At 42.2% G+C, this 27,783-nt stretch overlaps 1 protein-coding gene across 3 annotated transcripts in view; it reads left to right on the top strand.

The window, feature by feature from the left end:
* The first annotated feature begins 2,424 nt into the window (after positions 1-2,424).
* The window catches only part of LOC142991016 (histone deacetylase 7-like), a 35,154-nt gene continuing 9,795 nt past the window's right edge, over positions 2,425-27,783 (top strand). The window contains exons 1-19 of one of the 3 annotated variants that reach the window (XM_076140947.1): positions 2,425-2,843; positions 16,631-16,798; positions 16,936-17,023; positions 17,392-17,500; positions 17,702-17,781; positions 18,903-19,016; positions 19,223-19,320; positions 20,120-20,218; positions 20,473-20,626; positions 21,282-21,535; positions 21,699-21,944; positions 22,479-22,677; positions 22,841-22,974; positions 23,092-23,212; positions 23,303-23,352; positions 24,546-24,653; positions 24,888-24,943; positions 25,976-26,063; positions 26,582-26,701. In XM_076140947.1, coding sequence (XP_075997062.1) covers positions 16,670-16,798; positions 16,936-17,023; positions 17,392-17,500; positions 17,702-17,781; positions 18,903-19,016; positions 19,223-19,320; positions 20,120-20,218; positions 20,473-20,626; positions 21,282-21,535; positions 21,699-21,944; positions 22,479-22,677; positions 22,841-22,974; positions 23,092-23,212; positions 23,303-23,352; positions 24,546-24,653; positions 24,888-24,943; positions 25,976-26,063; positions 26,582-26,701 — 2,247 coding nt within the window. In that variant the 5' untranslated portion in view covers positions 2,425-2,843; positions 16,631-16,669. The other 2 variants (XM_076140949.1, XM_076140948.1) reach the window with 2 other exon arrangements.

Below are 27,783 nucleotides of genomic sequence, written 5' to 3'. Positions count from 1 at the left end.
CTCTGGTAATACACACACTCTCTGTCACGTCTCTCTTGCTTTAGCAGAAGAAGAAGACATTTGCACATCATAGTCTTCCCCCCTCAGCGAGTTTGTTTCAGGAGAATCTGAGACGAGAGGGAAAGCCTCACCAATAATCCCTCTCAGTTGCCGTGAGGACAAAGGGTCACAAACCGCAAACACGGCTCTCCTTTGGTCAGTGTGTTTTCCCAAAGGATGGGGTTACATTTGAACCAGAGGACTAATCCAGCTAGTGCGGTAGCGGAGGGAGCCAGACCACACAGCGGTTCAGGTCAGGAAGGTTGTCGACCTTCATCGCCGTAATTCACAGACGAAAGGAAATCTCAGGTCATTCCCTCAATATAAATAAAAAGGTTAATTCAACTTTGGCAGAGCGGTGTTAGTGTTAGAAAGCTGCGCTGGCTGGGCTCTTTAACCAGCCTGTGAGCTTTAATGAAAGCTGGTTGTGGGTCGTATTGATTCAATAAAGGCGCAGTATTTAGACGCAGACCTTTTGGATGAATTTGCATTTGTTCCTAGTCAAAGTCGTGTCATGACCTGTGCCATAGCAAGCAAACCTCAGCCATTAGAATGCAGGATGATTTTAATGTATTTTGATGTACAAAAACTGCATATGACCTCGCATTAATTAGAGGATGTGTTGCCAGCAGATGGATGAACAGGAGAGCAGAGCGCATACTGACCGTAGAACCTGAAGAGGGATCACTTGGTGTGTTACGGGCAATCAAATGTCACACACAAACACACTCATCCCTCTCTGGATCCTGATTTGAAACTTCCAGACGCAGTGTTTGCTTGTGTTTTGATCCTCACTCCAGTGGGTTTACTGTGTTCAGACCTCCAGTAAGGAAATGTACCAAAGGGGAAACAAACCCTTGTCAGATTGAACGGGGTTAAACCAAACACCCTTAAACGTCTCGTGGAGAGATTGCTAAGATAAACAGGTTGTATAGTTCCGTATCGCCAAGATGCCTGAAATAGACTCTTAATTGAAAAGAATTCTTCCCTCTGCTTCTGCTGCTGCTGCTTTTGGATTTTTGTTAAATCATCAAGAACCTTTTCCAAAGCCTGACAGTTTGTCTCCTCGGGGGTTACACCGTCTGCAGATCTCCAACATGCAAAGCGAGTTATTAACCACAGTCTGTAAGTGCTTCTAAGTGTGCAAATGTAAAACTAAACCGTGACATGTTTAAGCGTGCAGCGTGAACATTCAGCTTCTGACCACGTGATTATGAACGAGCCCTTTTTGTCGTCTTCTGCTCCTCTTTCTGAACTCTAACCGACCCTCACATGTAGAGGAGCACCTTGTTACTCATTAGGCATATTGAGCTTTTGCATCTTCATGGCAATTCACCAAATCCTAAACACAAGCCTGCTGTGTTGTAGTGCTCCATACATGAATCTCCTGCCTGCAGACATGAGATCATATTCAAATAAACTCCTGTAATTAATGAAGTGCAAGTAACACAGTGAAAGTACGCAGAATGTGTTCTCTCTCTCCTGAATCTCCTGCATGCTTGCTGCTTTCTCCCTTGTTAATTTCACTCAGGCTGAAATGTAATTGCCGGGCTGAAATATGTCGCCTTGTGAAAGTAATCACACTGAATGCTCCATTTGTGCGTTTACACAGGAGTGTAAGAGCTTGACTGGGTCACGGAGTTGAAAAAAAAAAAAGCTCTGTGCTCCACACTTTAGCTATCTGTATTTGATAAGCGCCACAAACCAACTGCTGCCTGCCAACAACTGGAGGAAAATGTGTTGCGTACTCACTGGATGTGCTTTTATGTTTGCATTTCTTTACACTAAGGATATTTTTTCGAAGCGAGGATTAGCTCACACGGGGAAAAATCTGGATAAGTGTGTGTGAAGGCAGCAGCAGCAGGTTGCCATAGCCAACCAGCAGGGCAGCAGAGCTAAGAATAACTTATAAAAGGCTGTGAACGTTGAATTTAAAATGGTCAAATAAATAAATAATGAATGGATATTTTTATATTTTTATATCATTTGGTCTAAATGGTTCAAGAAGTGGATTTGTCAAACTTTTCTTACCGTGCAGAAAGTGCATGTCGTGTATCATTATTATTTATTTTGACATGAATCTACAATTTAAGGAAACTTGCTTCTTAAAAATGGAGTTGTCTTTGTTGTTTTTGCAGATGAACTCTTCAGTTGTGTTTGATCCCTTTGCATCCCGCCCTCACCCGTCTCACCATCCTTCCCTTTAAAGGTTATTTCTGTCACTTTTACAAACAGCAACATGTTATCACAGTCATTTGTCTCTTCACACAGTATTTTGGTCCCATGTACTGCTGAAACCCAGCATTTCCTGCTATTGTCTAGCAGACACTAGCAACTGCACAATCACTCTCTTTCTCTGTCTCCACAACACACACGCACACACACACACATTCACACGCGCGCAGAGCACACATCACCTCCACTCCCTCCTCCTGCAGCGTGTGGTGCAGTAAGAGCACTGACAAAAGTTACAGGGGACTGATAGGGCAGAACAACTGTGTCCTCTCTGAGAAAGAGAAAGAGAGGGAGTGACTGAGCCGAAGAGAGAGGGAGAGAAGAGGGAGAGAGAGAGAGTGAGTGAGTTTAGTTCACGTGAGAGGAGGACTGAGAGACACAGGAAAGTCAGAGGGAGCCCCTCGTGTCAAGTCGTTGGACTGTGTCTCCCTCCGTCAGAGCTCACACACCCTGGCTGCAGCGCTGCAACACCACTCGTCTGTCAGACAGGATCTATCCTCCAGCCTCCCAGCCTGCCCGACTGTGATTGAACTGTGGAGCCTCTCTGTGGATGTCAGCACCCAAAACTGGTAGGGGATAACATACTTACACATTATATCTCTATCGGCAACAGCCATGTGTAACAGCTGTGTAAAAGCTTCAGTGTATATGTGTGTATCACAGGGAATCATGTCAGGTTTTACATGTTCTGGCAGCTTTGCAGATGTGAAACAAGTTTTTCTGAGTTTCCCAGACTATAGTTTTTTGGTTGAGCTGTTGGTTCGGTTCATTTGAGCCCCTCACTCTGTGCTGTTAGTACCAGGTGATGGTGGCTTCATTTGAAAGAAACTTTGGGTTTGTTTTGGCTTCAGTATTGTAGCTCTATTGTAAATTATTATGACTGCAAATGCTTCAGAATCATGCAGACGAGAAAAAAAATGTACCAGCATGTTTGAAGTGAGGATTGTGGTCAGCAACAGAAAATAAAAACAGTATCTCATTTTTTTTTGCTTGTATTTGTTTGGTTTTTGGAAGTGTGGTTTTTTTGTCAGGGAAGGGGAAGGGGAGAAAATTGGAAACAGACCCACCCACCCCGAAGAGCTCGTCTGTCCACGACAAAGTATTAGTCTGCAAAGAATGGGGAGACACAAAACAACAGCCCTTCACTGCAGCTCTGAGAGAAACCAGCACAGACAGAGAAAACTGGGAGGGGGCTTGCTTTTCCTCCAAGTCTGATATGTTTCAATGACCCTGTGCCACTTTTCTTTCCAACAGAGGTTGTCCAGTAAACAGCTGGAAAGATAAACAGTTGATTAAAAATGAATCCAGTTTGCACAAAGTAACATTATTTCCAAGCGAGGAACATCTAAACAACAACACCTAAAACTTATAATTAATTATTTGTCCGCAGCCATGGCCGCTATTCAGGGGTGTGTAACATTACAACCCCATGACTGTATCTTCTATCAACTGGGAGTATAGCATCATAGAAAACAGATAAAACAGGAGCAGACGATGGAGTGTGTTGGGCTATTTCCCTCCTCTCGTCCTTGTTTTTATTCTGCTCTCTGCACCGTACATAAATCTAGGTGCGGATGAAATGCTGGCCTCAGGCTTTGCTTGCTCTCGCCCCAAAACACTAAACTTTCCCTCTATTTTTAATCTCCCCTGGGTGTTCCATTTTTAGAGACTTGTCTTTGTGGCTTGCTGGGGTGTAAATCAGACTTGTACTCCCTTACGTCCTCTGTGACATTAATGACGACATTCATGGTCCTTTATGGTCGTGCGCAGCTTTTCAAACCTCAACATTTCAGCACAATCACTGACGTTAACCACGGATTGACTTGATGAACCAATAATTCATTCATTTAAGAAGCACTGCAATCTATTTAAAAGTGAAATGTCCACCTAAGTCCTCTAAAATCAGGTTATTATTGAAGCTTGTGCTCTCATGCGTTTCACAGGCAGGGAGCACATTGAGTATAAAATTAGAAGTTGACGCTCTATATTTCTGTCAGTGTGATAAATCATCAGACTCTGGGTTTGTTTAGTTTACACAGGTCAAGAGGCAGCAGGTTAAGAGGCCACAGTCAGCTGGAAGTGGCCCCTCAGGGACGTAACTCTCCCTGTCTCGGCCTCACAGGTCCACACTGCATCCCTGGAAAGCTGTCGTGTCATGGGTGTCTAAATCAGTCAGAGTGGGTGTCACCTGAGGGCACCCAAAGGTTGTTAATGATCTGGTGTAGTTCACTTTCAAAGCTGTAACACTTGGCTTAAATACAGTGTTTAAGCTCAAAAGGGGACATTTGTCTTCATCCTCCTCCAGACATGAGGAGTTTTCTGTCAACCTTCCCTGAAAATGTCAATCCAAACAAAACTTCAGTGCACCTTTGATTGACTTCCAAACTACCAAAATGACTGTAGTTCCATCACATTTTCCAATTTGCTCATGGGCAGCACTGTATCCTGGCTGGTCCCAAAGTAGGACCATACAAAAGATCACATTTCCGTGAACGAGCCGTGATCTGGTGAGGGTTCCTCATGACTGTAGACTCTGCCAACTGAACTCATGTGGGTACTGTTAAAGGATGAAGAGGGAACTGGAGGATTAGAGGTTGAGTTAGAGTTATACCCCCCTTCTCACACACACACACACACACACAAACGCACACACGCACACACACACTTAACAGGCTGTTGTTTATGTTTACATGACAAACAAAGGGTACAGTCATATATTTGAGTATCACCCCCTGGTGGTTAAGTTTTCCTACTGCAAGATTTTGATCACAGTCTCATCATCTAATTTCAGCTATACCTCCTTAAAGAACCGTTCAAAGGAAAGTTGGTCAAGTTTGGCTCCATTGACTCTTCAGTCCCTTTAACACTGCCGGTTTAAATCCTCATCTAAGGCCTTATATGGGTTAGAAGTCATTAGAATTTAAATGTACCCACTTAGAGGACTTCTAACTTTACAAAGGCGTTTCAGAAGCCGGCCCTTAGGAGATGAGTTTCAGGTTCAGAGCAGACAACCTGGTGTGTTTGTTAAGTTCGACTTCTAAAACATTTAAACAAGCTTGTCACTAACCTTTTCAAAGCAGTACACATTGTACTGTTGTGACCTTTCTCCACACGTGCACAGACGGCAGTGTGAAGGCGTCGTAAAGCAACACTTTCCAGCATCGCTGTCAGTTTCCAGAGAAACTAGGCGAGCGCTGAGTACTATCTCTCCTCTCTGTGGGTTGACTGTGCCTCTACTGGGAAAGGAAAGGCTTCAGAGGCAACCCACTGCTGCAGGCTGCTTCATGCACCTTCTCAGTTCAAAGTCACCACACAGCTGTATGCTAGATCTTAGCGTGCCTTACTTCACTGAGTGAAAACGGCAAAAACAAAGCATTTCCACAACCACGGTTTGACTTACAGAATATAACCTTTTCATCAAAGTTTACAACAAACTACTTGGTTTATATATTCTTATTAGAGCTGAATTTCCTTTTCTCATTTGTGCTTTCTAGATCAGTCAAAGGTTTCTTTCTTTCTTTTCTTTGTCTGGCATTCTCTCATCAAAACTCACAGTTAGTTTACCTGGTGACAAGTCCAACATTAGACCTGTGTGTGTGTGTCAGATGGCCCTGGTTGAGAGCAGATACTTGTTTGTTCATGGTTGTGGAGTCCGAATCAGGAAATTGGTCTGACTGAAACGCCACACATTCCAGGAGTCCCAATAATGTACTGTTGCATTTCTGTCACTATCACGCTTATCCATACCAAACTCTCAATATATCACAGAAAGGTCCTTCCCCAAAGATTTATTGTTACAGTTACACTGCCAGCAATTACAACAGCTGCCACTGGGTGTTTGTTTTTACACGTGAGCCGTGATGAACACATGCCCATGTTGATTTGTACTTGATTGTGAATCGTCATTATTCACGGCCGCTTTTTCCATTCCCCACTCACTTTCTCATTCTCCCTATCTTTCCCTCCTTTTCTTTCATTCTTTTTGGCAGTCCGCCCTGAGTAACTGCTGCTCCCTCCATCATCATATTGCCTGACTGCATTCTTTTCATTCCTATTGGCTTCCTGTGACTGGAAGAGGAGTGAGCCCCACTGGCCACAGAACTGCACCTTGGGGTCCTACTCAAGATCCTACATGTTGCCATATGTGTCCTTTTCACTATGCACACTTTTCTCTCTTATCCAGTGAATACATACACACACACACACACATGCACGCACACAGATGTAAAAACTCACATACCACACTAAACACTCATGGCACTACCCTTATGATAGAGCAGTGGTGCAGAGATAGTGTGAGAGGGCAAGATAAGAAGGGAGGGTTCCATTCAGATCTGATGTTGACGTGCGCAAGCAAACCCTGTTTGCCAACTTCACCAGATGCTGTCACTAACAATAAATTGGCAGCTTAACTCTGAATTATGTTGGCAAAGATCATATATAGAATGAATGTTATCAGTTCTTTGTGGCCGTAATGTATTCAGTCCTTTTTAACGAACAAAAACATATATACTTATTCACTTAACTGAATATATAGATAGGATATCTTGAATGGTCCCAGCAATTAAATATCGGTTTGTAAAGGATTGTAAAACTATTAATACAAACATAAAGAAAAGTTTATTTTACAGGATATTGCTTTTAAGTGAAAATAACACATTTGAATAAAAATGTCTTTCAAGCAGCAACAGTTACAAAAGCTTTCTATGTTTGCTAGCGTGAACTTTTTGAAACGGTTGATCTGCCATGAAATTGAATTTTCTTGTAAGTATCAGAGATTATTCAGGCCGCACTCATCCCCGTGACTGGGGGATGGACTGGGATGGCCTGCCAACAGCACGAGGGAAAGGTTGTACTGTTGTTGAAATGAGACAGAGGGTTGTTTGCCATAATTTCCCCTTAAGGAATAAAATTTAACAACTGCAAACCTGCTGGTTCAGAGGGACTATAGCTTGGGTCACGTAACATGAAGACCCTCTGTGTATATGTGCCTGAAATCACATACACGCATGACACATCACAGTATAATCCAAACACGGTATGGCTCAATAAATAGGACATAAAAGCCCCACAGGAGAGGGCAATCAAGAATAATTCTGAATCTTCTGTCTGACATTGTAAAAGGTTCCTAAAGAGATACAGGTGTTGCATTATTGAACCTGAACTCAATTGTCACTCAAACACCTGGACTAAAGCCAAAACAGTTTACACTGTTGACACAGGTTGGGTTTCTAATTAAGGAAGGAATTGAGGAAGTTATACTTTAATACAATGCTTCGTCACATTCACACCAAGTGTCACGTAAGTGTCTCTATTGTTATGGGCATATTATCATGATGACTCTGTGTTCTGTTCTATTCCCGTTTTGCAGTAATCTCCATCCTCAGCATACCTGAACCAGTTTATTTGGCACACATGTACTTTATAATGGATGCCAAGAAAGCAGTCATGCAGTAAATCACGTCTGTGTGAAGATTCTGACGTGGCCTTTATGTTCATAAATCCATTGCACAGGTGCAGCACTTCATTGATACCATAGAAAACCTGATGGGGAATAATATGCAAATCTTGTGTTCTTCCCCCGGGGGAAAATAATGATAAGTGGAATTAAAATGTTCAGTAGTAAAGCAATGGAATCAGACTCTCCACTTTCTTTTCCAATATAGAGAATAGTGTTAAATGTTCCTGCAAGACTTTTATAATAACTTTCACCACACCACACATCAGAATGAGTCTCACTTTTCAGTCATTTATTCCACACATAAGCTTTAATTTATACACTTTACTCCAATTACTTGTGTACATTTGGTAAGAAAATAAAATTCTATATTAGATCATTGATTGAGAGGGGAATGCAGTTCACACACGCACGCACGCACACGCACACACTCAGCATCCTTACCCAGCTGAGTTCGGCAGATGGAGCCCTCAGACTACGGCACACACAAACATTCACACGCACACACACACACAGACGCGAGGATGAAAGTGAGACTAGCAGCAGCGGGTTTGGTTTTATCAGCAGTTTCGCCGCCGCAGACGCAGTGAGAGGAGCAGATAGGTGCACCGGCTGGACTCGAGTGAGTGAGTGAGTGAGTGAGTGAGTGTGTGTGTGTGTGTGTGTGTGTGTCAGTACCGAACATTTACGACCCGGTGAGGACGGAGAGCGGCGCGCGCGCTGGCGGACGGAACCGTTTTCTGATTTTTTTTTACAAACACTGAAAACGGAGAGCAAAGATGACAAAAAAGACCCGTCTATCTCTTTGTCTAACTTTCATTTCTGTCCGTGAGACGCCTCCCAGAGTCGCTGAAATGCTAATGCGTCACTTTTGAACTCTTTGAAGGCAAAGGTAGGACATATTTGTTTGTTTATTTGTTTCTTTCTTTCACGCGCGTTGTGAAAGTAGCTAGCCAAAAATGCTACAAACATTATTTTCCTTCACTTTGCAGATTTTTCGTGCACAGGTGTGTGTTTGTAAACGCTCGAACACTGGCTGATATAGTGTGTATGTGTGTTCTTTTGTACTACATGAGAACTAATTTGCCTCAGAGAAACATTAAATCGATTGGATACGCCTCCTGGCTGTAATCCAACTCTGCAGGTGTAAATGCTCACCTAGGTGAGATTCTCTTGAGTTTCTCTTGAGTTTTATTTACATTCAGTACGAGGTGTAAAACATTTGACGTGGTGTGTAGTTGGTTAGTGTCAGGTGTTACAGTTGGAACAAGATGACACTTCATTACCAGCCTGAATTTATGGACACCATGTGTAACTCAAGGTGCTCTGGTAATTATCTTAATCTGACAAAGTTGAAGGGTCTGTTTAAGGTTGATAAATAGGGCAAATAATTGACTAATTATAGTATTAAGGCCTCATTGTGAGTAAGTGCTTGTGTAGAATTTCCTACTGGATGTATTTCTGCCCATAACGTCATTGAAAACTTTGAGTCATTCGCTAGGCAACAAATGTTTGGTTGTTTGATGGGCTTTTGGGTGGGCAGAGAGTGTGTGTGTGTGTGTGAAAGTCATAAATTTGTTAGATTCCACCCAAGTCGCTTCAATTGCTCGAAAATGAAACGGAGGCAGGCATGTGTGGAATAATGTTCTCATGTGTCCAGGTTACCTCTCTGGACGGGATGAGGTCATAGCCTCGGTGCTGTTGTGAGGATATAGTTTCATTAGTTTCATGTGGGCCGTGCCAAAGGAATCGACACCATCGCTCTTCTCTCGCCCTCTTTTCTATTGGCGTTTAGATCTCTCTCTCTCTCTCTCTCTCTCTCTGACTCCTTCATTCCCTCTCATCATCTCAGATAACCAGCTCTAGTTTGTTATTGCTTTGAATAGTTGAAGGTGCACCTGTGGGTGTGTATGCAAATACACGGCAGTATTTGTGGGTGTATTTGCGTGACTGAATCAAATCTGTGAATGTTGTGATGAGTGTAACTGCACTTACACAGCTGATGAGAAAGGCCCTGTAAGACTGACATATACGTGTGTTTGTAGTTGTAAATTCTTAATCATGACTGAAGGTTCAAGACAAAATCATTGTTTAAAGTAAAGCATTATTGCATATTATATAAATTTTAGTTTGTCTCAATTCTTAAGGGTTGATTTCATGTGAAACAGTTTTTGAATGACAAGAGACAGAGTTGTTTATTTAGGGCCAATTTGGGCACATTTCCACCCATTGTGTGGTTTGACATAAAGGGAAACAGGTGAAGAGGCGTGCTGGTTGGTTCCCCAGTAGTTTCCACTGATAAGAATTATCAGGAAAAAGTCTACATTTGATCCCGTACGTTGGTTTTGTCATGTCCACAAAACCTCCATTCTGGGTCTTGAATCAGTTTTGGACCGTTGGGTGCTAAGAGGCATATTGTCTTCTCATGTCACATCATTTCAATCTCAGACTCTCTCGCTCAGACTTCTTAAGAAGAACTGGATGAATTGAGTTTTCGTTGGCTTTGTACTGTCTACCTAGATTGATAGATTAAGTGGATCCTTCCAGGTTCTATGATTTCAGTTGAGACAGTTTGTAAATGCACGACAAGTTGTGAGTTGACATTCTTACGTGGTTTAACTTCCCCTTGTAAAAACAGAATGAGGATGTAAGTAAATTTAAAACAACTTTGTCATTAGTTTAACCATGCTAGTGCAACCTCGGAATACAGTCTTCCGTTAAAGTACATTTTAAAGTACTTTTATATTATAATAATATTAATAATGTAATTTAAAGGCAATTTAAATCACCTATTAGTTTGTACAGCCCTCGCTCACTCAACACTATAAAGCTCATCCTATCCGCAATAAACCAAAAACCGTCTTGACCTGTAAATCTAAATATTTTTGTAATGAAGACAAATGCATATTTAGTGGTCAGGTCATCTGCTATCTCGTTTGTGTCTACCTTTCTGCCAGGGCGAGTTGTGAATGTGAATATCAGGCTCTTCCCAGGACAGATAACCTTTAAAAGTCCCCAGTGTTTTCCCAATGTGAGCCACAGCAGTGCACTGACAATGGGGACAGTGTTCTGGACCAGCATGAGCCCCAGATCACATTTCCTGTTCCTGATTTAAGATCAACTCAGCTGACTACTGATACACTCTCCTCAAAAACACAGCAGCGGGAACTCGGCTTTTGTATCATAGGAGTGTGTATGTGTGTATCTGTGAGCAAGACATGGAGGGTATAAGGCCGAGCAAGAACACTCAAATGAAGATGGTGTCTCTATCAAGCCAACACTAAAGGCAGGTGTACTGAAAGATAATAACTTTGTCCTTGATGGCTGTAGACATTGTGTGCAGTGGACATAAATACTGTATTTCCTGTATGTGTGTGTGTGAAGGCCACAGACCTCAGCTTGGTAGTATCAGGGTCACAGAGCAGCAGTGGATGTATGTGGGTGGACATGAAGTGGACAGGCCATTGGATCAGCCCTTGCTTAGACGGTCGGTCATTAGCAGTGTGTTTCCATCTATAGCTCTCGGGTTATTCATGATTATTATGTCCTCTGATCTGTCTGTGCCTTCTGCAGACTAAATGCTTTTGTCTGTAAGGAGAGTGTTCAGGTTCAGTCAAGTTACTATAGGCTCTTTCCTTGAGCTCTAACAGTGAAGATGAGACTTGCCACGTTTGTCACGCAGATCATCTTGCAGCTTTTAAAATTCTCATTTGCGCCGTTCCTTTGCATCTAATAAAGCTGTGACTTGTTATTCTGTGACTGAAATACAGGACAATCCCAGTCTCTTCCTCAGTCTTCACAAAACGCACGATGGTTGTGTGTGTTTGTGTGTGTGTGTGTTACATACTATTGGGCTTAATTCACGGCTTTGAAGGATGAGCACCTACCATGTCATTGAAGCATCAGTATTCCTTCTTCCTCTTCTCCTTTTGCAACATTTGGTCTCATACTGACCGCATGACGAGCATTCTGTGACAAATTTAGCTCTGTTTTTCTCTCCAAAAATGATAACCCTTAAGACGCCGCTGGAGAAAAAAATAAAACATCTCAACAATTGTCACTCTGTTTTTGCTGCGAGGAATGAAACTACAGAGTGGCACTGAAGAGGATGCTGGCTTCAGATGCTCTTTCACATGTCTTCACTCGCCTCAGGGAAACGGCGTCAAGTGAGGTTTCACAAGTCGCTGACCTCTGGCCTTTTGGTTCAGGACTGTGGCATGAACAGTATGAAATGGAACTGTGCTGAAAGAGTCGGGAGGGGAGAGAAAATGATTTTTCATGGTATAATTTCTACAATTCTCCGAGGTGGGAAGATTTTGGCATATGTTCCTCCTTAAGAGGGAATTCAGATGTTGGTTTAGTTTTTTTTAATAGACTTAATCGCAGTGGAAACAAATGGCCAACACGTCTGATTCAGCAAACATTCTTTATCCCCACCCACACAGTGCTTGTATATTATATTGACACACACACAAGCGCGCATACACACACAGCATCCACATACAGCCATGTGCGGACAATTTGGAATGCTCTTAATATACTCACAAGCACACATAGGCATTCCACATAAAAAAAGTGATGCCATACTATTGATTTGTCAAAAAACAGAAATGCAATAAAGTAATAAAGTGGCTGTCCTGTGCACTTGCTTGAACATGCACAATTGCACAAGTGTTTACCAACAGGTGACACTAAAAATAAACTGGCCTGACATTTCCACAAAGAGCCACTGTGTTACTTTGAAGAAACAAATGGGCACTATTAATACACTGGCACCAACACACCCGCGCTCATGAGCAGCTACACGTGTATTTGCTAGCTCAACTGTCGCACTGGCAGATCTTACTTATGCAAACACAAAGCCCTCCTGTATATACTCAGAAGAAACAACTGCAAGCTATTAATATCTTGGTGTACATAGGATGGACACTCAAGTACACACACACACACACACACACACACACATATGGATACACACATAAGGAGAATGATACTCCAGCTGCTCGGAAGCAGAGGGACAGAATGTCCCCAACAGCTGTGGATTCCTCCAAACGTACGGACAGGGGGGAGGCACAGAAAAATAGATGGAGCAATAGGTGATGGGCACTGGGATAAGGAAGTGACCAGCGTGGTGCAAGAGGGGTCATTGGCTACTAACATGTTATTTTGTGAGTGTATGGTCAATAGCGCCCTCAGTATCACTGCTAGCACAATATATTTACTGCAGACGTGTAGGGTGTGGATTATCAGTGAACCATGACCTTTTTGTTCCTCCTCCTCGTTGCCTAACCAGGCATGAACCCAACGCCTCACACCAGTGTGACACCAGTGTTTATGTATCCAAATAGTAACTAGCATTTAACCTAATGTGTGACTTCCAGACTGCCTCCATCCAACAGCAGTATGGAGGCCCTTCCAGCCCAACAATAAACAAAGCATATTTAAGGGCCAGAGAGTGGATATAAATACAGCTACAGACATCTGCAACTCACTGCAGAAATGAGCTAATGAAGCCATTCAACCAAAATAGCAGCTTCTGCTTGATTAAATGAACCAATGGACCAAGAGGATGTTATGGTGTAGACTAACTTTAGAAACAGGAAGTTACTGTTTCTGTGTGTGTGTGTGTGTGTGTGTGTATGAGTGTGTGCAGACTGCATACGTTAGTGTGTTTCTATGCATGTGTGCTTGCAGGTGTGTGCATATTTGTGAATGTGTTATGTGAGCATTTCCTCAGTGTGTCGCTGCAGAAGGCCCCACAGAAAGAGGATGATGGTTGTGAAATGAATATGTTATTACAGAAACCAGAAGTTTGTCTCCTGCCTATTTTTAGCACAACGCTGAAACGAGAGACAGAAACACACACGCAGAGATCTTATCTAGATGTAGTTATCTCTTTTTTCAAAACACTCGATCTTATCTCATGAGTTTATCTTGCAAAATGTCTTTTCAGGTTACAAAAATGGATTTGACATGATTAACTGCACAAGTGACAGATGAATGCATGCACAAAAGACAATACCCTAAAAATACTTGTACAATTGCTCTACTTGTTGTAATGTGATGTTGAAACAAGTGCCTCTTTGGTTGAACTCTTGGTAAGATGATCGGAAGTAACCAGCAGCGTTTGAAACCCTTCAAGGTCAGAGTGGAAGAAACCCTAACTGTGCTGTTGGCTCTGTGAATGCATAATGCGGTGAATGAGCCGGTTTCATGTCCAGTCACATAATTACTCTGGGTGTACGTCTGCCTCGGGGCTACAGTGTGTTTCTTAAGAGCAGAAACTCTGGCCTGAATGGACCGAGGTAAATAAGTCCAGCTTTGCCCCGGACTTATGGCTTTCTCTGTAAAACTGCAAAATGGCACAGAGGAACACACTCGACACAAGTCCCGTTTGTTGGTGTTTGATAGTTGCTCTAGGAGTCGAGTGGATTTCACATACAGGCGGTTATCTTCGCTGTAAATTGGGGGTAAAAATATTCTGCAGGTGGCTCTTTTCTGTTTAGATGAGAACTAAGACCGACTTCCTGATCATTTCCTTTCCCTCAGGGGAGCCGACTTCTTTGGTAATCTGTGTGTGTGTGTGCGTGCGTGCGTGTGTGTGAGTCCCCACCACCACCATCCGGCTTTTGCAGTAATTGGTTTCCTTTTGAAAATGTATTCTTCTGTTAAAACGTACAGTTCTATGGAACTGATACTTCATGGTGCACCTTATATATTTAGTCAAGTCACTTTTATTTATAGAGCATATTTAAAAACGACCACAGATTGACCAAAGAACTGTACGAAGCATTAGTGCACCACTTCATGCTGTGTTGCAGACTGATTTATAGGAATGAAAAGCTGAGTGTGAAACAGGTTGTAGTATTTCTGTCTCTTTGAGGTGAAGTGTTGCCTGACTAGTCTTAGAATTTTTACCCAGCATGAGTCTTACCTGGCAAGGTAGGATTCCTATGGCTATCACTGCATGAGGCATAGAATCCTTCACACTTCTTCCTCTTCAATCTCTCCCTGCCTCTCTGTTGTCCACATGCATGAACACACATTCAAGTCTTACTGTAACAAAGTGTCAGGGAGGGAGACGGGCTTCAAGAGTACCATATGTCATTCCCACTGTACATAGGTCTAGTCTCATTAACAACCCACCTGTTTTTTCATGTTCCACTGTGTGTGAGTCTCACTTGACCTGCAGTAATAAGAGCGTGGGAGTGTTTTCTTTTTCAGAGGAATTTTGTCAACCCATAACGCCTTCACAGACCTCCTTCTCTCTTTCTGAGTCAGTCTTGCTGTTGGAGTTAGAGCCAAATAACACTGTCTGAGTCTTGAAGTCATGAGGGGAGTTTAGTGGGGCTTCATGTACGCAGCCAAAAGGTGGGATTAACTGTAGACCGTTCTGATGGTCTTTGAAATCCTAGCTCTTATTATGATGACGCTGTAACTTCTGCAACTCCGGATGTGTTCACTTCTATAGACTATGCAGATGCGTTGTGAAATAGTTGAGGGAGCTACTGACAATGTAAGGTATGTTAAGTATACATAAAGGAACAAACCTTGTGTTTAACCCTGGAAACAATTAGCTCTCGACTCATCTGCACCAATTATTCTGGTATTTTGCACATTTCCAGTGTGCCAGATAGATGAAAATGAGAAGATCCAAAAATAAAACAACAATTGAAGTGGAATTTTGTGTTTGGCCAAGGCTTTTGTGTGGCAAAGTTGTGATCCTGTCACAGTGTTGTCCACAGTGGGTAGTGACCTATACTTCAGCAGGGCAATCACTCCCTCCAGCTTTCCACCATTCCACGATTCAATAAAATGCTGCATTTTCCCCCGATGCTGCATCATTTCCCCTTTTACCACGTATTTATGGCGTTATTTCCCATTTCACAGCATAAATTTCACAAGAAATGCAGATGATTCAAATTGTATTGGTGCTGAACATTGACTGACTAATGAAAAGATGATGTTGAGTAATGTTTGTGCTGGCAGTCACTCAGACTTACTGGTTCAGTAAATTTCCACATTCCTCCCTCCCACCAACTGCCCCTCTAAGCCAGAGGGAGCAAGGTGTCTCCTTCCATACTGTAGCTGTATTTTCTTTTGTATCGTTACTGAAACATCACCACCACCACCTCACAAGACTATTGAACTCGTGTGTATGGGTTTCAGGTGTCACTCTCATTGACACGTGAAATAGTATCAAGTTAACTATGAGCTTGCATATGTTTTTGTTAATATGATTCATGACAAAGGTTCTGAATAAGTCACAAAAAGTTATCATTAGCCTCTGGGTCTATGGATGAGTTCCAACATTTATAATAACTGGGCTCATCATATGTGGTGAGATTTAACATGCAGTATTTCACACTGGTCTCTGGATTGCTTAAATTTAAAATCTTTCCTTCCTCTTCTAAACCTATAAAAAGACATCTGTCTCTGGTTTGGACACCAAAGCGCGGTGCTGTTGTCTCACCGTTTCGTGCTAAATTTAGCTTTTTAGTAAAACATGGGTCAGAGATGACAGATTCATGCATCTGACCCAAATACTTTTGCTGCACAATGTTTTAAAGTTGTAGTCCACACCCTATTTTCTTCATTCTTATGTGTGTGTGTGCGTGTGTGTGCGAGCGCGCGGCTGCTATGCTCACATGCGGTTGCTTTTGCTTTTCTGAATTCACTTTTGGACAACAGCCAGTTCACTTAGGGCAGGAAGACTTGCATTAGTTGTATAGTGCACACTCTATCATTTGCACAAACAGTAAATGATGCTCAGTTCTAAGAGTTTTTCAGTGAATATTTGCACAACATACTTGATCCAATCTGTTATGAGTAAGACAGCTTTGTAATATATTAGTGATACCTTTCCTAATGTCTGTCTGTCTGTCTGTCTCTTGCTAGTGGATGTAACGGTCAGCAACAAGGTTTATTCGCCCATCCATGGACCTAAGCGTCACCCAGAGGTTGGTGCATCCAGGCCCGGACTCAGTCATGCTGGCCCCCCACCGTCCATACTTTCTAGGACCCTTCTCTAAGCATTGCTCTCAGTTTGCCCAGCAGCAATTGCAGGTGAGGACAAACTCATGTCTCAGGAGGAAGCACTGTTGAGCCCTCAGAGAGACGATGTATTTGATATTGGGCTTTACAAATAAATTAGCCTGAATACATGGTGACACATATTAATTTCTTTATGTTTTCCTTTTTAGTATAATATTGAACACAGACAAAGAGAGATGGAGGAGGAGAATGGAGAGGAGCTACGGCAGCTGAAGCGCAAGAGTAAAAATGAGCAAAGTGAGTAAGACGTACAGTATTTCTCCATGTTCTTTTGCAAGTTCTCTAGAATATTTATCATAGCAGGAAGTATATTTCAATAAAATCAAGGGGGTTTCCATTATAAGTGTGTCATATTTCCAGATTTCAGGGGAATGTTAAACCCACGTCAAACAAAGAAGCTTGCTTCAGGAATGAATGTGGGCAGTTTTATTTTCATTTTCATCATTTTAGGAACCAAGTAATATATAGAGGAAAATGTCAGTGCTTATTGTTCATTGCCAATGTATTTTTACACGTACATACTTAATGTCAGTTTTGATTAAAATGCTGTATGCAGAATCCAAGACACTCGCTTGTTCCTGATGGATGCCTTTTTTTTTCCTTAGGTGCTGTAGCTAGTCCCTTGGTAAAGCAGAGACTCCGGAAAGTGTTAATGAAGAAACAGGCTGAGAGGGGCACTTCCAACCTCAGCAATACTCCATCTCTAGGGTACAGGTAAAAGAGACGGAGAGAGAGCACAGCACCAACATTTATATTTTAGCAGAAAGTAGATTGAATACATGTTCATAAAGTGGTCACTGTCTCTTCCTTCCTTTCATTTTATTTCATAATTATTCAAAACCTTCTTGTAGCAAATCTCCCAGTATCCTCCCAGAGAGGGCCCATTTGTTTGATATTGTTGTGTTTATTACCTAGGATCCTGGATAGCGACATGCCCCCATTGCCTCAGCCTCCTCCCTGTGACCAGCGCAAAGACCTCGCCCTGCGTAGGACAGGTGAGACATCATCAGTGTTTGTCTGTGACAGTGTTCCCACCCTGAGGAAACTGTGAAGGTTATTAGTGATTTTCCATCCCAGGTCTGTCCTGCCGTCGTGTACTTTTGAGCAGTTTGAGTTACACCGACTCAGAAATTTGACTACACAGCTCGGCGGGATACTTTGTTCAGCATGATACTCTTCAGTGTCAAAGCAAACTGTCATTAAGTTACATATTCTGGAGTATAGATAAAGACTGAGAGAATGAACATACACAGCAGTGTACTTTTCCAGCATTACTGAGGAAAGTCATCAAGCACCAGGCCTCCAGGGCAAGAGAGAGACCTAAGAGTCATAAAACAACAGTGAGAGCATGACACAAAGCAAAGCAGTTGCATAACATTAACTGAGGTATGTGTAAAATGAACTGCGTGAGAGTCTTCCTTGCTGTGTGAATGAGAGGAGGAGTGATCTCTCTCTCTTGTATATCTCTCCAATACACTCACCATTCAGAATACACTTATTTATTTTCCTTGTGCCTGTACCATTAGGTGTCAGCACACCCACACCCTCTAGTGTTTTGTTTTTGGCCCAGTGTTTCACACAGCCGCCTTTCATCTCCTCAGCCAGCCACTGATTCAATGTTTTATATAGGCTCATTGTAGCTCAACCAATATAAACATGGACCTTTTTCATGCTATTGACTCGGGTTTTAAGCATTTGTTGGGCTTGGCTTTGCTATAGATTGCATTTGCTTTGTAAAATAAACCAAATGTAAACGTATTAAAATTGAGATATGATGCTTTGTATAAGACATCAATCAGCTGGTCAGCGAATTCAGCTTGTGAAAAATATGATTTCAAATAAAGGGAAAACGGGAAAATAATCATTCTAAATGTAATAAAATATCAGTACAAAATTATGCATGACTGTTCAGATTTCCTTTAATTAACTACACAGCATAACCTGTTCAGTACCAACCTGGACTGTAATGTGTGGGTTGGAGTTTTTCTTGGTTATATATTCAGTTTATCATTTAACTTCTACAAGATTGAAGCCAATGTTTATGTACTGTTCATGCAGATTGGTCAAGTTCTTTGTTTCTCTATGTAATCCATGCATGTTTTTTGTGTGTCTGCAGTCTCTGAGCCTACTTTGAAGTGGAAATTGAAGAAGTACATCAGTACAAGGCAAAGCCCTCTGCAGCGCAAAACAAGTGCCCCTCCCACTATGAAGCACAGGACAGAAGCTCTGGGTAGAGAATCTACATTCAGCTTGATCACAAAATAGACAATCACACACAAACTTACATTATGGTGCCGTTTTTGCACACATGAGACAGATTTGTTTAAAGCAATATGTGTGATATTGTTTGAACACATATATTGTCATCATAAAGCATCATCATATAGCATCACTAAGTAATGAGTTGTAATGAAGTGTGTCTGCTCCGTCACCCAGACTCAACTGCCAGCGGCCGTAGCACCCCTGCATCAGGGTGCAGCTCACCAAACGGCAGCCTCCATTCGGACAGTGGGGCCCTCCCACTAGCCCTGGAGGTAGATCCTTTAGCATTCACATTTTAGCAATTCAGTAGAGATTTGTATCCACCGCTTATAATGAGTAAGCAAGTACAGGTTTAGTGTTCTGATCCGATCTACTTCAGTAGGACTACTAGTGGAGAAATGGTTTGACTATTTTTCACTCGTGTTCTTCCATTCTGCAGCAAAGGCTTTCCTCCTTTTTTTAAATTTTAGATTAATTTATAGAATACAGTATAAACCATAGTTTCTCATTTAGCAAACTCTGTCATATAAGCCTACTGACAACATATATATTTACAAACAAACCCATGTTTAGAGGGCAAGAATGGTTATTGGGTGTTTAATGCATTAGAGAAATGGTGGCTAATGTTTTAAACAGGGTTAATGGAGAAGGCCAGATGGCTAATGTTTGCCATAGCCATGTTATTTGAGCACTCCTGGTCTAATTAAAACATTAATATGAATACATTTTCCATTTTCAATATTTCAAATTCCAGGGTACTTTCAGAAGGATTCCAGATTTGATCTTTTTTTAAACACACAAGTCTTGCAAAATCAAGTACTGTCTGTGTTGCATTTATTGTCTGTAACATGACATATTACGCAATATGAGATACATCCTTTTTCTCAGTTAATTGCGCAACTGTATTACTTTAGAACTTCTTTTAAATTCCATTATACGTGATATATGTTGTTCATTTTATACGGAATGAGGAAACTGTGATCATGTTCATTGTTGGTTTATCTAAGTTAGTAAGTTGAAGTCCCATTTCATCTGCATAATGAATATTTCTGCCAATTTGTTTTTACCAAGGCACACAGGATGCTGCTGAAGGATGGCAGTTTGGCCCATTTCACTTTGCCTCACAATCCCACTGCCATGCCCACCATCACTGCTGGGCTTCCTGCACAGGTTGGCCCATTTTACATTTGTGTTACTTGCATAAGTCATATGGTAGTTTACTCACTTGCTGACATTGTTCAGTTGCTTGTGGATGAGTCTCCCTACATTACAAATGGCCGTCAGAGTCCTCATTCTACATGCTAACATGATGATGTGAGCTGTCACTATTATGAAGGCCGCCTGAGCATTAGGGTTAACATAGTACTCGCCATACACGTCCCTAACACCAGTCCACCTCGCCTCTCTACTCTGCTCTACCGTAGGCTGACCAGCGAGTATCGAGGCCTATGCCGGTATCCGCCCTGCCTCAGGTCTACCAGGCTCTAGATGGAAGCAGTCCTGCCCTGGCCCAGCGACTGCATCCTGTCCTCGTACTGGAACCACATACTGGGCTGATACACGCACACCTTCTGTCTGGTAAGATGTGTTACTGTGAATTTGTCGTACAGGAGAAACAGAAAGGCTTCTGCAAATACAAATATGCATGAGTGAGGAACACATTATATCTCACATTAAATAGACTCATATTGAATTTGAAACTGTAGGTTACATCCAAGTTGTGTTGTACTGCAACGTTTCACTAGCTTTATACTGTATAAACAAGACTAGAGCGCCCTCTAGTGGTTACAGTACTATTGAGTTGACAATAAGGTTGCCCGCTCTACAATACTGTACACACTGTATTTCAAGTACAAAAATACTTTGTTCCTAAATGCTGAATTTTCCAAGTATTGGAATAATGGAATAAATATAAATATTAAAAAATATGAAAATGTAGATATGGTAGAAATCTGTCATGTATGACTGCTGATGCTGTCTGATCTCCTCTTTCTATTCATGTCTGGAATGAGCGTAATTAATATAATTCCGCTGTCATGTCTGTAGACCTTCCTGATCCATCTGTCTTGTCTCCTTCTCTACTCGCCTCATTTCCCATTCTCTATGCTTTTATCTCTCATATGTGTCATTATGTTCTTATGTGCTTGTAAAATTATTTTTACCCTCCCCATGTACCGTAACCCTTCTGCCTGTCCTCTCATCTGTTTCCTGTGTTTTACCCTGTGTTTTCCAGTTCATGGTTTAAGGACTATTCCCCTGCAACAGCAGCAGCAGCAGCCTCATATATCCTCCTGTAAAAGAAGGGAAGGTCTGGGCAACTCACAATCCCACAGGCCACTGGGCCGAACACGCTCAGAGCCTCCACCCTATAGTCACTCACCCCTTCCTCCCCACATGGGCCAATACCCGCACATCCTGCACCAGCTGCCCCAGCAATATCACAAGTCAATGCCGGAGAGGCTCAAGCAGAACGCACAACTGGGCAAGGTGAGAGACAGCAGGAGTTACTCTTTGTCAGGTAACACGTTTGGCAGGTGTGACAATTTTAGAAAGAGTTGTTAAAGCTATTTTGCCTCAGAAACTGTTAAAAAAAAACTTGTATACATATTTCTATACAACACTTTATCATGTCTGCATTCTTCAATATCAGCTGATGAGCAAATCCCCTGACAAACCCCGGCTGACACTGATCCCATCAGAGGAAATGGAGGTGGACGAGATCGGATCAGAGTCTGGATCCAGGCCAGGATCCATGTGTGGTTCAGAGCCTGGCTCAGTGTGTGAAGACAGCTACCATAGGAGACACAGCAATGCCAGCACCGACTCAGTTTACGACACAGAGTCCACTACCTCCTCACGGGAGAGCTTGATTGAACACCCGCACACTCTCAGTCAGGTTTGCTTATCTAAACACACATGCGCATCTATGCACACATTATGTACACTATTGTATGTTGCTCAGTGTGTAGAATCCAATCAAAGAACAGCATCCTGAACTATACTCTCTACTTGTATCAGTTTCCACCTATGGATAAGATGCTTTGATTAGATTTTAGAGCACCTTGTTGCATAAACATGCATGTTAACAAAGAAACCCTGATTACCTTTAAACCACAATAGCTCCGTAGTGATTTAATGTTCAAGCGTTTAAGAAAAATAACCTTGAAATTGAACCGAGTTTGATTTATGAGCACATCATCTTACCATCAGGGGGCGCCATGTCATTATATATGCTGAAAAGAATGTTGAATTTGCTTTATCAGTTGCTTGTTTAGACAAGCAGTATCAGTGTATATATATGATAAGTGGGTGAAATATGTATAGCTAGACACTTACAAGTGCCTTGAAATTTGCCTTATGCTGCTTATGCTGCTGCTGTTCAACAGTCACTTATATGCTCTCCTCATTCTCTCCCTCATGGGAATCACAGAAGCAGCTGATCCATAGACCAGGGCCTCAGCTGGACTCTGTGCCTGTCCTGGTGTTGCCCCACCAGCCTCTGTCCCGGACTCAATCTTCTCCAGCTTCCACCTCATTCCCTCCACCTTCAGCTCCACCTGCCACCACAGCATGCCGGTCACTGTCCAGCCCTGTTGCAGACACACCCCATAAGCTACGCTTTACCACAGGTGAGTAACATAGACCATTTTTTGGAAAAGGGAAAATAAAGCTGGTTGTGCAATTATTGAGGCAATTCATGTCGGATTGAATTATGGAATACTTAATGAGAAGTGTGTGTGTGTGTGTGTGTGTGTGTGTGTGTGTGTGTGTGTGTGTGTGTGTGTGTGCTAGGACTGGTTTATGACTCTCAGATGCAGAAGCACCAGTGTTCCTGTGGGGACAACAGCCGGCACCCTGAGCATGCAGGTAGAGTTCAGAGCATCTGGTCCAGACTTCATGAAAGAGGCCTCCGGAATCAGTGTGAGGTATGATACACATACAAACACGCATGCATGCACCGTTTACTATATCAACAAGTACATCTGCGAGTTCTGGCAATTGCGTATCCCAAGAGTGCGTTGTATATGTGTGTCTGTGTGTAGTGTATACGCAGTAGGAAGGCCACTCTGGAGGAGCTGCAGTCTGTCCATTCAGAGAAACATGTGCTTTTGTACGGCACCAGCCCGCTCAACCACCTCAAGTTGGATAATCGAAAACTGGCTGGTGCGATACTCACACAAACACGACAACAATAACTTATATTGTGTTGTATAACAATAAGAAGAATTCAAAAAAATGAAATGTTTCTTGCAGGAATCCTATCTCAGCGGACGTTGTTGAGGTTGCCATGTGGAGGAGTGGGGGTGAGTGCGTGCCTGAGAGGATAGAATAAATCTGTACAGAAACACACATAAACCTACTGTATGCACATCGCCCTCATGTGGGAATCTCTCCATTAATCTAATTGCATGACTGAAATTCAAGCATTACATGGCTGATTATTCCCTTATTACATAATTACACTAATAGCACTACAAATTGCTGATGCTATTGTTACTGGCGAAGATGTTTGGAAATCCATTCAAAAATGAAAGCCTACACAAAGGTGAAACAGGGAAGAAAGAGAGAGGGAAAGGGGGGTGGACTCATAAACAGATTGTTGCTTGAAGTAATGTTTGCCTGAGAGAATGTACTTTATGTAGAGGGGTGTGGGGTGAAAGTATTATATGGGCACAAAAGAAAACGATGGCGAAGAGGGAAATGGTAGGAGGTCTGAACAGAGCAAAAGGAACAAAGGAAGATGGAAATATTTATTCTTGGGAAGACAATGACAGAAAGAAGAATGGAAAGGATAAAAACAGGACAACAGAATGACTTGACAAGGGGAGAAAAGGACAACAGAGAAGAAGATAAGAAATGGAGGAAAATGATGAAATTGGGAGAGCAGAGGAGACAGAAAAAGAGGAAGGGGGCTGGGTGTCAGTTGATAAGACGACTGATCTGCCTGGATTTCCGGCCCTTGGCTGCTCTGTTGAAGAGGGCTGATTAGAACAAGATGGCAAAGTCGGTGATAAAAGAAATTCCTCTGATTTCATTGTTCCACCATGGCAAACCACCAGAAATGTGACTTTTGAAACACAGAACAACAGAAACAGAGGACAGGATTCAATTTGAGGAAGGTTGGGACAGATAAATAGTGACTGTAGAAAAAAATAAAACCGTTTCTCAGCAGTTGTCCTCATCCACAAATGCTGCAGGACCACTGTCATCTTTTTTCACAAAGTTTTATTCACATTTATTATTTAAAATTCTGTAAACTGACTCCAGTGAGCGTTGCAGCTCCCTTACTGCAGACTAGTCTGACTTGAAGATTTCACTAAACCTACTAGTAAACATCTTTAATTATACTGGTACAAGAATACGCATACATGAACATTTTTAATCCATCCCCATTGCAGTATGTGTGTAAGTGTAAATGGTCGATCATTAACAAATTCTGACAGTATCTCAAATGAAGTCTTAACTGATCATTGTCCCATCATTGTGTCACTAACAGGTAGATATTGACACAGTCTGGAATGAAATTCACACATCAGCTGCGTCCCGCTTGGCTGCTGGCTGTGTCACAGACCTGGCACTAAAGGTGGCACAAGGAGAGCTGAAGGTGCATCTTTTTTGGCAAATTATTAGCTTAGTCATAGTCTCTAACAGGCTTGTTTGACTGCAGTTTAACAGATGATTAAACGCCTCGCAGTGACAGCCCCCCTGGATGTTTCAGCCAGTGTTTATAATATCAAAACTATCTACATCAGCATAAACCTTTGAAGCTTTTTTGTAATGTTTGGTCGCTCTTTACTGAAAACAGCATAGTGTTAAGATTTTTGCTCTTCTCTTACAGAATGGCTTTGCTGTGGTCAGGCCCCCTGGACACCATGCAACCCACTCCGCCCCTCTGTAAGCACAGCAACATGTCCACACACACAGAAACAGACACACACGCACACACACAGCCAGGAGGCCTCGGAAAACAGTTTCAAAGGATTTATCTAAGCTCAGTGAGAGAGGGGGAGAGAGAGAGAAGGACTGTCTCTCAATCTTAATGTGTGTGTGCCCTTTTTGTGAGGTGTGCTACCTGCATAATACCACAGGCAGACTATCTTCAGCTTTCAAGACATAGAGCAAAGCACTGCAAAAGGTGTGTCTGTGTGCGTGTGTGGGCGCACACATGCATACTTGTGTGTCTGAATTTGTGTCTTTTTATAGGAGGCATTATCCAAGTAACCACATTCAGCTGGAGCTGTTGTGTGCTCAGCAGTGCTTGTCACAGGAAATTTATGGGATGATAATGACTTTTCTCGATGAGGGGAGTTTGGACTGCATATACAGTATGATAAACAGTCCATACACACGCTCACAGTTTTACGACCCATGCTGACACTGACACTTTGAACATTCATCCATTGTTTTTCATACATCAACATATTTTTGCACACCTTCACCATGACAGTGTGCTGTCAGTGTGAGATGCAATGCCAAGTTGTGAGTTCATTTCTCTAAAGTCATCTACGATATCCTGCCAGCAATTCTTACTATGATATCTTTTGGAAAGTGGAGTGCATTTTAATATTACCTTTGGGTTTCTGTTTGTCGCAAAATTTGTGGGTGCTGCGTTTCTCTATAGTGCAACATTTCTGACTCAGCATAATGTTCTGATAGAAAATGTTTTTTTTGGATGTCAGCAGTGGAACATAAAATACAAAAGCACTTCAGATATAAAGACACCGTCTCATATTTAATCTCACAAAATCTTAGTTCATTGTATGATTGCCTGTGTGTCTTCGACAATTTTGTCATGACCTGGACTGAACACACACATTATGGCAGCACATGCTGTACAGTCCATATGGTTAATTTATGATATCACTTTGGTGAAGCTGTCCTGAATAACAGATGTGTTGGCCTTTCTTCCTGCCTGTTTGTCCACAGGGGCTACTGTTTCTTCAACTCTGTGGCCATCGCTGCCAAGCAGCTTCAGCAGAAACTCAATGTCAGCAAGATCCTCATTGTTGACTGGGTGAGTATTCACCGCATGACCCGCATCACTGGTCCCCATATGGACAGGAATAAATATAACCAATAAACACAGCGACATGCACACAGGCACACACATGTAGTCTGGGGCACTGAGCACGGAGAAGCAGACGTGCCCTGCATAGTAGCGCTCTTAGTTATCATTTAGTGGAGATCCTGTTATCACTGTGGGATTTAAAAGTCATGTTTGTTTAGATGAGACACACATAAACATAAGAACAGTCTCACACCCACACACACACATGCAGAGAAGCTGGAGATATTGATTCACAGACAGGTGGTGTTCATATGAACATGCTTTGACATGCACTTTACTGTTAAATATATTTTGTAATGTGTAAAACATTTCTACGGCCCTGTTGATCCATTTTGGGATAAATAGCTGCATTATTCTATAAAATTCAAGAAATGTTACTATGCAATGAAATATTTATTTTTTTAATAAATAAACTCCATTTAGTCCCTGGCAGCTTTTTAATCTGTCATCCAATCAATATCCAGGATGTTCACCATGGTAACGGCACCCAAGAAACCTTCTATAATGACCCCAGTGTCCTGTACATCTCTCTGCATCGATATGACGATGGGGCGTTTTTTCCTGGGATCGGAGGTCCTGGCGAGGTAGGAAAATGGAATCAATGCTATTTCACAAAACAATGATATACTGTGTTATTATGTGTGCTGATAACACAGATTATCTTGACACTTTCATTTTATTTATCATACCATGATCTAATCTACAGAGTTCATGTAATACCATTTAAATCTCGTGTACTGAAAATCATTTTTGGCATGTAAACATTTCCTGTAGGTCACCTCTGGCAATAACAACAGTTCACACAAAAACAAACCACTGAACGCTCTCCAATTCAAAACTGGAAGTCCCCCACCTTTGACCTTGTTTTTTTTTTTTTAAGTCACTCTTTAGATGTGTGATGCAGAGTCTCTTCACACACTATAAGAGTTGTAAGTCTTTTGTCTATTGTTCCTAGTGATAGTGTGAGTCTTACTGGTCCACAGAACTTTTAAGAAACATTTATGCAGTGAACTCGTGAAGGACACATCACACTGTGTTTAATGTTTCCCTAGCTATTTCCCTAGTTCAGTTTAGTTTAGAAACGGAACTGAGCTTCAGTCCTTTGGATATGAGAACTTCACAACAGGATGTGTACAGTAGAATAGCATGTCTGTGTTTGCATACAGGAAATTGAGATGCCTATGAATTCTGCCTGCGGTCTTACCAGAAACCAACAGTGATGACTATCCGCAGTCAGATGAATTGACCCCAACCCACGGTGGCATTCACCACCCATTCGGTCCCCGGCATTCTCCCATCTTCCCCCACGATAATGAGGATGGAATAGTCAGTGTTTTCCCATAAAATCCCCTGATGAAGGACGGTACATAAAACGCTCTGTTAGCTTGGATGTGGCTTTGCCTTAAGTGGCCCCTCGACCTTGGTTGAGCTGTGTGGTAAACCTCTGGAGTCTCACTGTCCCCCGTGTAGGTATAAAACACACCATGGGGTAGGGGTGTGATGTCATAGCCAAAACAGAGAGCGCCGAGTACCACACAGAAACCAGCAGAGGCCTAATCCAGTCCAGCAACTCCAGAAACATGAAAGAGAGAACGGAGACAGAGAGAAGCGCGAGAGACTTGGAGCAAACTCAAGAATTATGTGTGCTTGTGTATGTGTGTGTGTG

Source organism: Genypterus blacodes, unplaced genomic scaffold, assembly GCF_046128005.1.
Source record: "Genypterus blacodes isolate CSIRO-AG114 ecotype Tasmania unplaced genomic scaffold, CSIRO-AGI_Gbla_v1 ptg000017l_1, whole genome shotgun sequence".
Classification (NCBI taxonomy): domain Eukaryota; kingdom Metazoa; phylum Chordata; class Actinopteri; order Ophidiiformes; family Ophidiidae; genus Genypterus; species Genypterus blacodes.
Note: the sequence above shows the minus strand (reverse complement) of the source record. Positions and strands in the feature narration are given on the sequence as shown.